The following is an 11,732-nucleotide window of genomic DNA, read 5'->3' on the forward strand; positions in this document are numbered from 1 at the left end:
ATGGCTGGACAGGTAACCATCTGTTAATGAGTAATTCTTGTGTCTGATATCAGCATTGATCTGGTCCATATTTTGCAATGTAATGTCATCTCCTGAGTGGGCTTGCTTGGAGCTCCTTGTTATTGCTCTGCCATGTTTTTAATTCTCTCCTGAAGGGAAAGAAGGAAAGAGATGGGAGAGGTCTGGATGGTAAATCATCTCTGATTACGAGCAACATTTGATCAGCTCCTCTGGAGGTGCTCTTAAACACTTGCTGAGTACACCAGGGATCATCTCTGAGGGTCAGGCACTTTGTAAACTCTTCACTCCCTTTGGTTTGGGGAGAGTATCTTGCTACATGTCATTCCCATCTACCCACAAAGACATTAATGATTAACAATGATAACAGCTCTGCTTACTTAGAAAGCTAAAATACCCTAAAGTCAAGTAAATCACAGTCCCTTGTGAAAGCCTGTTGCTGATTCACTCTCCTGCTTCAGCCCAGCCCTGGAAGTTTCCCTCTGCCAGGCAAAACCTTCGTGAGAGCAGAGCAAAGATGAAAGCCTGTGCTCCTCTCGCAGTTGTCTTGGCTCTGACTCTGAGCAGTGACTGTACAAGGATGGTAAGTCTGATTCTTCTGTTTTGGAGTGGTGGATCACCTACGTGCTGGCTGGCAGGACAATGTTGCCGTGGGGTTGGATGAGTGAAGCTGCCGACCAGACTGAAAGAAAGAGTGCTTCAAATGAAAAACAAAAGGGTTTTGCTAGATGAAGGCTCACAACAATGCTGACTAAGCAGGGGGCCCATATGTATCTGCATTCAAAGAAATTGCTTACACCCATGCCTTGCTAGGGAGGAAGAATGGGAAGGGAGGAAGGACCACAAAAATTGAAATACTTTGAAAATGCATCTCAGAAATGAGTTGGCACAAGCAGGTGCCAGTAACACGGATGGAGAGTGATACCCCACCAGACTTTACTGCTACCTGGTAACTGAACATGCCAGCTTAGGTGACCGCCTCCTTTTCAGACCTCTCCCTGTTTTCATGCCATGCCCTTCAGTGTTTTCGTCGGGTGCTTTGTGTCTTTTTATGGGGTATGTCTGCAAGGCAGCTGCAGCACTGCTGAGCGTGGCCGTGATGCTTTGACTTTGCTAGTTTGCTTAAACCCCACCATGGTCTGGCACCCACCATGGACTAGCAGTGCACCTACTAGCCCAGACCCCCCGTTGTGTGGCTTTATGATTAGCCTTATTTCACCAGCTAGTTTAAAACTAGCTCAGGTATACTTAAATGATGCTATAATCCTAACTGACTCAGTGAAGTACAGAAGTATCTCCTTAGACATTGCAGGTGGGAGCAGAGAGGAATATTCACGGAGCCTAGGAAAAGACCAGCCCTGACTGAAGCCTTTGGAGGCTGCTCGGTGCTGGCAGAGTCAGTGCAGAGTGCAAAAACTGCTTCTTCCTCAGAACTGTTCCAGCCCTCCCTATATATCTTAGCAACAGCTCTGTCTTATCCCTTACTTGTTATGTCCCCTCTCCAGTTCTGTGTTCATGATGTGCTGCTTCCTTGACTGCTTTTGTGATATTTTTATTTTGCTATAGTTCAGCTGTCATCACCTTTGGTGGCAGCAGCACTTTACGTGTATTACCGTTTTTTATTATTTCCTGTGGCTTAAAATCAGCTCAGCCTGGTGCTCTTTGCTTGCTGATCGGCAAATCCTAATAAAGTAGAGGTTGCTTTTTTAACTAATGCCCTGGGGGATACAGCTAAATGGCAGGAAAAGTCAAATGCTGGGATATTATTTGTAACTGTGAACTGGCCCCAGAATGCATATATGCTTCCACTGCTGAAAGAAATAGGAGATGTATCCTTTGGCAACAGAAATATATAATGGAGCAGAGCTTTGGCTTTTTTTGTGCTATGCTGTGTTTTTCTGGTTTAAGAGAGACCTTTCACGAGCCAGTGTTTATCTACCCTCTTTCACCAGACTGTGCCCCAGCAAAAATCACACACAAAAAATGAGATCTTTGCAGAAGCACTGGGAGAAACACAATTTCAGGGCACCCTGGAAAGCACATTTGTCTCTGTAGGATGGTTCCCAGAATGAATTTGTGTCTCCAATCCACATTCTTTTTTTTTTTTTTTTTTTTTTTTTGTAGCACAACAAATCTGGGGCAGGAAGAGGCTCAAAACATGAGTTCACTCGCCCACAAGGTACAGAGTCAAATCCAATAGGTTTCATGACAGTAAGAATGATGTGCCTGTCTGTATTCATGCTGTGCAAGTCAGTAGTAAGCCTGTCTTTGTTTCAACATGAATAAGGATTATGGAATGGTTATGCTAATATTAATTTCTGTGTAGAGGGGAATTTGGGATTAGCTCAGAAATCTCTGGTAATTTTCTTTCAGGTGTGGATTAATGGGAAGGTGCTGATAGGATTTTAGTTTGTCTCAGCTGGTGCGGATTATATTCACTCATAACACGGTGTGGCTGTAGGTGTGCAACTTCCTTTATTTTAATCAGAGCTGCATCTGCCCTGCAACTTTAAAGTATATAAGCTCTTTGATATACATAGGTTCTATTTCTGCTGCAGCCCTTGATCTCCCTGTGGGAGAAGGGTTTGGGCCCCATGCAGTTTGCTGGGTTGCATTTGTTTTGATGACACCTAAATAATCCGTCATCCTGGCTGTGCGCACGCATTGCAGACTTCCGTTTTTAAAGCTTTTGTTGTCCCGTGCTTTTGCTGTCCTGTGCTTTTGCTGTTAAGGATTACATGAATCAGGCCATTAGTGGTGCCTTTATAGCTTAGTCTTTAATGGGTTTTGGGAAGCAATATGTCTTCTGAATGGATGTATTTTCACAACTCCCCTAACTGCTTATAACAGGAGCGATGAGACAGGGAAGGTAAATATCTGAACATTTGCTTAATTAGTTCAGACAATGAAAACCAGGCTTGAAAAAGGGACAGCAGAGTGGCTGGCAGTAGCTATTTCACATGGACAGATAAGGAGACAGGACAGATAGAGTGACCATAATTCCAACCGGTTAGGAAGTGTTTGGACCACAGGAACAGGTTATCTTTTCCACAATGCTAATAACTGGCCTCATCAGCTATTTGAGATGATGGGTTTGGGTTTGCGAGGGTTAACAGGTATTGCAAAGGTGTGCAGGAGGCTCAGCCATGATGGAAGGGGTAAGCTCAGGATAAGGAATAGTTGTACATTGTCACTGAGAAATGGAAATGTGCTGTGTTGCCAGCTTGGTTGTACACCCCATTTCTCTCCTACAGCAGTGGTTGGCTTCCCATTCACGCACCCGGCTCTCAGAAGTGATTGCTTTTAATTTAATGGTTAAATAAGCTCTGACAGTTTTTCATTGTCTTTTTTATCTTCAGTCTCCTTCATTCTCAAGAGTCATCTTGAAGGATTTTTTCTGTTAGACTCCCACTAGCCTTCCTAGACTCCCACCACCCTTCCTTAGACTCCCATCACTGATGTGGTAAACATAAAACTTGCCCTTTTCAGACACCAGTCCCATCGGTTTCTCCCCACGTGTAAGGAACTTGCTTATCCCAAAGGGAAGGTGGTATGATCAAATTATCTGTCATCTCCCCCAACCTTTAAAACCTTCTTTCTCCTGACTGTTTCTATTTCAGTTTGTACTGTCTGGTGCCTTAATCGTTTTAAACAGATGTTACAATGTGATATGGAGCCTGAAAGGATACTACTTCAGAAATCAATTTAATATGCTATTACAATACTACGTAATTAGAAATGATTATTGCAATTAATGAATATAATTGGCATTTGCTGTACCAGAAATTGCAATATATTTTGAGCTGAAATTATCTGAGATCTTTATTCTACTGCAGAGCCCATTAATCTTTGTTGATTCAGTTATTATGTAGGATTTCAAACCTCTTCTTATGCACTACAGGTTCCAGAGTCACAGAATCCAAAGTATAGCTGAAAAACTTGAAGATATGTATCTTCATTATTTCATATAATAACATATAATACATATACCTGTGGGTTGGATTTCAGCTGCATGATGAGTTTTTTATTCTTATATTTCAGTGTTTACAGAGGATGGAAATTTATGCAAATTTCCTTTCCGGTACGGTGGAAGGTTTTATCACTCGTGTTTATCAAATCTATTTTCCCGAAAGAAATGGTAAGTTAACATTGCTCATAAATGAAGACAGCATTCAGATGAAAATGTCATCCTTTTAGTGCTTTAATCTTGTTTTTAGAACAATTAACTTGAGCTTGATGTTGTACCCAAGGAAAGCCACTCAGATCTCCTGTTTGTATTTATGACTCAGGTCAATACTTAGAGGGGAGGGAGCCCAGGCATGGGGTCTCAAGGGCCACAAAAAGCTCAAGAACCGCAGAAATATTTCCTCCTTGGCCTTCATATTGGAATTGTGACTTATATGAGTGGCAAGAGCTTGTACAGAAAGGTCAGGACTGGTGGCACGACCTGGTAGAAACCCTCTGCTGAGAAAGAAAGGAGAAATACAGACAGCTGTAAGAGCTGAGGCTTGGTTACGGAATTGTTTGATTTGTGTCGGTCATACTTGTACTGCAGCAGAGACCAACTAATTTTTGAGAAAAGTTGGGTTTTTTTATCCCATACCTCTAATTTCTATTCAGATTGGCACCAGGCCCCTTTTGGATAGTGCAGTACTAAGAGATGAGGTATTACTCCTAATTGTAGGGTAATGATTTATTCTACTAGTGTGCTTAAGGCCAGGTCTCCTTATTTTGGGCAAACATTACTCTTTTATGTATGCAGAAGTAGTAAAAAGTATTTGTTTTTCATTTTGGGGCAAGGGCAGTCAGGTGGGAACCCTCCTGCAGCAAGCACTGAATAAACAAGACTAACTTTTCAGATCTAACCTATCTAATGGGTGTATGTTAACAGAAATCAAAGGCAATAAAGCAGAGAATATATGGGTACCATTAATGTGAAAATATATATGCACAGATGAACTTTGTGAAAGATATATACTTGCGCATTTTCAGGGTGGAGATAACAGTTTATAGAGTTTATTTTTCTTGCCTATGCAGGGCAGAACTCTCATTTTCTATACTGGACTGTCTAATTTTTTCATGATCTGTGTCATCTTTGTGATGGCACGTCTGTTTGAAGTGTAAGTGCTGGTGTAATGTAAACAACAAAACACACACCTTACACAACTAGACATAGAGCTGCAAGCTAGGAGACCACTTCTGAATTTTCCCAACATCCATAGTTACAATCCAGATAAGAAAAAACTCAAGAAAACAAGAATTTGAGAATATCTTAACGAAGGGAACTGGACTAATTTTCCAGTTTGAACCCTGTCTTTGATGAACTGTAGCCACAAAGAGTTTGAACTTTGGACCCACTTAATTTCATGCAATGCTGAAGATGGATCTTGTTAATACATGACATTCTGTGTATTTGTTTTTAGTCAGTTAGGCCACAGAAATGGAAAAAAAATGGAAAAACCTGTGAATTGATGGGGTCCAAGGTTAGAGCACACTTTAGAGCAGACCTTGGACAACTTGGTCTTATGCTTCCAATTTTTAAAAAGCCATTTACAAGTGGGGAGACAAGGAGGAGGACAGCTGGAGCTGTTTGGTTTTGACAGGCCATTTCACCCCACGGTTGACCTTCTGGCCAGTGTTTACTCTGCTTTCATAAGCTAAAAGCAATGTAATGTGTGACTTCAGGCACAGAGATGCCGGGAAAAGAACCGCGGATAGCAGTCAGGAAACCTGCTCTGTGATTTTTTGTGACTTGGCACTAGGCCCTACTGGATTGATGCTGAATAACTGATCCCAGGGGACCCAACAAGCAGGAGGAGAGGGCAAGGCTTGTGTCCTTCTTGCTCCTGACGGACTGTGAGCTGCTAGTAAGGATGGAGATGATGAGAGGCTGTATGCCACTTGCCTCCTTGGGGTCAAACACAAGGAGACCACACCAGAAGAATGCTGGATGACTCACTTAATGAGTCCCTGTCCTTAGTCCTCAAGCCATACTTCAAGGCAGGACTCTCTAGTGTGAACCAAAGCCTGCCCCAATTGGCTTCAATTTTATTATATGTTTTCTCATACTACATATGACACAGATATTGTGTGCTAGTCCATCATATTAAGTTCAACAGGCAGATAGTCCTGCAGAAAGCATTTGAGAGCAGTGTCTATCTTAATAAAAAGCTGAACATTTCATTTATGAAAGCTACAGTGTTGATTAAAAGGACTAAATGTGGAAGGCAAACAGACATGACCTTGTCCATTTGTAACGTTAAATGTTTCAACATAAATCAGAGTCCTGACCACAGAAACCTCTTCCAACAAATAAGAGCAACAAATAACTTGTATCTTTATAAATATTTATCAAAAACACTGGAAAGAAGACAAAATAATTGCAGTATTCAAATCACAAACTTCCTTTAACAGCATCCTGTATTGCATTTCCCTTTAATTATAGTCTGTTTTCACAGATAAATTCCTATTTAGAGGCCTCTTACCGGGTACTAAAGATGTCATGTAAATTTACCTTTTGAGCTGAAGAGAAAAAATTAGCTGGAACTGTTGCTGAAGTTCATTGGTACCTCCAGAAAGACAAAACAGTGTTGGGACAGACAAAATGGGGGTGCAATGAACATCCGTGAGAGCAAATGGGGAAGGTGGTCTGAATTGCAGCCAAGCTGTGGCTGCAAGGATGCTGCCAGTGCCCTGCCTCTGTGTCCCGTGGTGGGATGGGTTCCTGCTCAAGGGGAATGACGGGAGCAGATTTTGGCACAGATTTTGGCTGTGACTTGGAAGGTATTGACTGGAGAAACCTTACCCTGTGCTCGAGTGCTGGACATATGGGTCCCCATTATGCCAGGTTGAAAAGATGGGCTTAGGTCTGTATAGAAAAAGCATGATCTTACTGTCTTCTCTGGAAACGGGAAAACTTGATACTTTGGCCACAGACTGAAAACAATGCAAAGGAGTGTTTTGGCCAGCTGGATTACAAGCTGGAGAGTTTATGCCAGTTCTGGAAAGGAGAAGGAGCCAAGGACACCAAGCATCAGACTCTGGATTTTGTTGGCATTGGTGGTGGTTGCTCTGATGTTGTCAGGTGAAGTCTGGCTATCTCTCATGGTCAGGACAACACCTAAAGAGGTCTGAGGGAACCTCCAAGCCTTGAACATAGTGACAGCACCAGGCGTGATGGCAGAGCTCTTTCCTTACACCATTTTGGCTCGTGCCCGAGGCAATCTCCAAAACATCCTATTATTAAGGGTGCTGATGCTCCTGATGGGTAAAACAGCACACTTTCCATTTATCCTGCCTACCAGTCAGGCCACATCTGTGATGCACCATTTTGTTGTCCATTCCCATGTTGTTTACCACACATGGGTTTAAAATGTTGCTTAAATCAATCCCTAGTAGTGGACTTCTCTGGTGTAATTAATTCAGTATCCATGTCTTTAAATTTTCATATCTTTGTTAACATTTTCTTTATGTGGCAGTGTGATGTAGAGACTCTTGTTATAAATTTAGAGAGTGGGCCCATTAACAAGTAGCACAAAGAAATAATAAGCCCATTTTGTTGGTGTGGTTGCTGGAGGAAATATCCCATAAGACTGAATTGTTATCACATTTTTGGTAAGCCTCCCAGCACAGAAGAGGTTTTAAAAAGAAAAGGAGGGGCACTAGTGAAATAGCTCTGAGGATGTGCTGAGCTTCTGCCAGACAGTGAGAGATAAGTGGCAGAAAATATAGAAGGATTATGTGAATGCGTAAGAAGCCTGGCACTGAGGAGCTAGCCTGGCATCACAGGGGAGGACCAACATCTTCATAGTCACTGCAAGGCAGTAGGGAAGGAGGGGACTGGTTGTGAAGAGCATTGGGTAGGAGGACCAGTGGGTTGTGGAAAGCTGGTGGAAGAAGCCTCAGTCAGGGTCTCTGGTGAGAAAAAACATTTAAGAGGGAAAAAGTTGAGTTTCCATTTGCTTAGAACTTGTCTGCTGCTGGACAGACTCCAGAGAGTATTAATTTGCATATAAATTGTTTTTTTCCTCCTACTGATCAGAGTTTGCTTGAATTCTTTTGGTGTATACAGGGCCTTTTCCATTTATGTCTTCCATGCTGTCCAGTGTAACGTCCCTCTGCTAAATCAATAATTATGTCAATCAGAAAAGTTAGAAAAGTTGGATTTCTCCTTCCCTGCCATGGCTGGCACGGATGAAGTGTCCAGTCAGAGTGGACACAATGATGGAACAATGACACAAGCAGTACACTGCTGAGAACCGCTTTTAACCTACTCCTCACCTTAATGCTCACAAGTAATAGACCATCCTTTAAAAAAGCACGATCCGCTTCCCACTGAAGGAGCCCAGAGAAATTTCCATTAACTCCCAGCAGAGTTGCACGGGCCTTAATGCCTGTGAGCAAACAGCTGGTTTAAGAAGGTGTCAAGTCAATCTGCGCTACGCTACTGAGCACGTTTCGTTTTGTGCACCTTATATAATTGAGGTCACCAAACTTAATATGCGTGGCCTATTCAGGTGCTCTGTAAGAATTAAAGCATTTTAAATACCACATAGCGTCTAATTAAGAAGCAAAATAGGGCAGTTAAAATGGTAGACATGCTCTACAATAAAATTTCAATCGAGCTTGTGACATCCGAGGGTGAAAAAATATTTGATAACACAACTGCTAAGGTTGTTAACTTATACTAACTGGTATACCTTGTTATCACAAGGTATGATAAAAACATACGTAACAAAAATAGATTATCAGGCACGTTAAATAAAGCAAACTCCTATTTCTTCCAATGCTGTGTAGCCACATATTTTTCTGTGTAGTGGCAGCTGATATTTATTATACTGCATTAGAACTGGTTGGGGAGGATGTTTTGGTGGACGAGTCATTGGGACACAACGTGGACCTCCAAGGTTCAGCCTCGGGTCAGTCACGCACTCCCTGTGTGGCCTTGGGGAAGCCTATAAGTCTACCTCGGCAAATGGGGAATAGCAGCTTAATGCTCCTTGGAGCGCTATGAGTCGTGGAGATAACAGACTGATGAGGGCAAGGAAAGCGTGTAGATAAAAGATTTGTCAAAATTTGTCTCGGTAGGATTCCCACGGGCATCGTGGCGTGCAGGATTCAGCCCACTGCTCTGCTAAAAGGAGGCGTTTTATCTGTGCATTTGGAAATCACCCCCGTGTCAGTTATTTCCTCATTTCATCTGGCGAGTTAAAAAATAGAAATACTTTGAAGGAACTGAGTGCAAAATACATTTGCCGCTGACAGCCAGGAAAAAGTCCCTCTGTGGACAGTCTCCTACCTCCACAGATTATTAAAGTAACTGACAGGCATAAAAAATGGGTTGGGTCCTGTTTTGCCTGTTTTGTAATGAGTAAAGGAGACATAATTTATTTGCTTTGGTTTTGGTTTTTATTTCTGTCTTTCGTTTTCTAATCTTAGAAATAGAAAGAAGGTTGGGTTTTTCTGGAGGATTCATTGGAGATGTCAGGTCCTGCTTCCACATCTCATTCTTAATCTGTATTTTGTTTGAAAGGAATGGTGCAGAGCATCTTTAACAACAACAATTAAAAGCATATTTGTCTTCTGGAGTTAAGAGATTTTGAATGAAACATGTTAATTAGGAAAAAAAGTATGAATTTCCAGGTTGCCAAAGAATGAAGGCCATATAGATTCAGTGCAATCATCCAGGTTGTTTAAAACTGTGCTAAAGTGCACCTTTAATTCTTCTCAGGTGTTCAACAACACATAACTACGACCGGGACAGGAAATGGGGACATTGTGCTTTGTTGCCCGAAGACCACTCAGGTAAGGCGAGCCATTGCTGAGTTGCTTCAGATACCTGGCTCCTACTTTGCCACCTGCAGTAAGGAGGGACGGTGCCTTTAGTGCTACTTTTATTCAGTTTATACAAAACAAGCCTTCACATTAGCTGTTTCCGCGATCTCTCTGTGACTCTGCATAACCATAGCATTGGACTGTGAATATCACAGAGTCTTTAATTCACTTTCTGTTGACTAATTTGAAGCCACGGAGAGAAATTATGGTAACGCCAACATGGAAATTTGAACTCCTGCTGGAGCTGAGCACAGAGGTGATCATCATCTCCTTCCTCATGGCTTGGATGTGCCTTTTAGTTTTCCCCTCATTTAATCAACTACATTTTCCATCTCTTTGACAAGTTATTTTTTTAGAAGGTACAGAAACATTTCACACCCTGTACAACACACAGCCATCACTTCCAGCTGTCCCTGCTCAAGACCTCAGGGTCAAGAGCAGAGCTTCAAAACCAGATTTCTTTGGGCTTTGGGCTGCCTCAGAGGAGACAAGAGGACAGATGCATCCATTGCAGGAGTACTGAGGGACAACAAAAGGGTTACTTAGCTGAGCAGTGCTACAGCTTCATGTGGTCACCACACTCCAGTGCTACAATTACCTCATTGCGACAGTCTGTCTAAAACGGGAAGCTGAGGTCTGCGGCAAATTCTCCTTTCTATGTAAGTCACTTTAGTTGACATGCTGGGTGAAAGCATCACATCCCAAGCCATTCAGTGGGAAACATGCATCCCTGTCCTCAGCAGTACCTTGATGGTTGGCCCTTGCTTGTCTCTGTCTCCCCAACTTGATATTTCATGAGCTGGATGCTGGGGAATCTCATTTTATAAGGAACGTATATATCTAATTCAATCAATTTATACAGTGATAGACCAGCACTGAAGAATCAGGTGTTGCACTGATCAGACTTCATGCCCCTGAGGCTTTTTTTGGATCTGTGTCTAAATGCTGATCATGTTCCTCTTTTCTTCTTTGCACTACTTCCAAATGTGACCTGTCTTGTTTAGTCTGCAGCATATGACCAGATGCCCTTAGATGTTCACTTCCCATTTTCCAATGAAAGGCATTTTCCACCATCCCCTCGCAGGGAGTTCTCCGTCATGTCAGGAGACTCATTGCCAAGTTGATTACAATCTACCAGAGCACTTGAAAAGGCAACGTTAGCTGAATTATGCTGAGAGTCTAAAATTAAGCGGTGCACAGCATCATCATTTTAAAATGAACAATTTTGAATTATTTTCCAGCCTGGCTTTAAAACAGATTAACAGTAGATCAGAGACAAATGACCTAATCCCAAAACAAGCAGCAATGCATGTGCCTTTGTAATGCAAGTATGTCAGACATGAGCGTAGACTTTATAGACAGTTCATGCTTACGAGAGTCAGGTTATGAAGGCTGCACTTATTCATGAGCGTCCTCCCAGAGCTTAAAATGTTGGAAGCAGTAACTCATGACTGCTTTAATCCACCACTGAAACACTGACTGCCACGGTGGTGGCTGGCTGACTCAAGGAGGCTTTTCCAGTAGCCGAAGCAGGAGCTCTCCGAGCCTAGCATTGCGTTTCTGGGGGTGCCTTGTGCCACCTCTGTCCCTCCCTCAGCCTGTCACCACAGCCCTGCCAGCCCCACATGCAGCCATCTCCGCCCCTAGCTGGCTGCCCATAAACCTTTTTGGGCTTTCTGGCTCATTTTTGCTTGTTACCCACCGCAGCATTGGATAAGGTGCTTTGCAACAAGAAAGCCACCTTCTCTGCCTGCTCCTTGCTAGGGAGTATCACTGTCAATATACCCTAAAGCCAGTGAGAGCTTGGCCTGGCTACTGGTCCTTTTTTTTTTTTTTTTTTTTTTTTTTCAAGAAAAAAAGATTTAAAGAGGTGAGAGAGA

General features: G+C 42.5%; 1 protein-coding gene across 1 annotated transcript in view; it reads left to right on the forward strand.

The window, feature by feature from the left end:
• Window positions 1-535: 535 nt before the first annotated feature.
• The window catches only part of HGFAC (HGF activator), a 42,819-nt gene continuing 31,622 nt past the window's right edge, over window positions 536-11,732 (forward strand). Inside the window, exons 1-4 of the mRNA XM_009890518.1 lie at window positions 536-601; window positions 2,143-2,197; window positions 4,060-4,156; window positions 9,749-9,822. Of these exons, the coding sequence (XP_009888820.1) occupies window positions 536-601; window positions 2,143-2,197; window positions 4,060-4,156; window positions 9,749-9,822 (292 nt within the window). The remainder of the gene's footprint in view (window positions 602-2,142; window positions 2,198-4,059; window positions 4,157-9,748; window positions 9,823-11,732) is intronic.

The sequence above is a fragment of the Charadrius vociferus genome, unplaced genomic scaffold (assembly GCF_000708025.1).
Source record: "Charadrius vociferus isolate BGI_N301 unplaced genomic scaffold, ASM70802v2 scaffold88, whole genome shotgun sequence".
NCBI lineage: Eukaryota > Metazoa > Chordata > Aves > Charadriiformes > Charadriidae > Charadrius > Charadrius vociferus.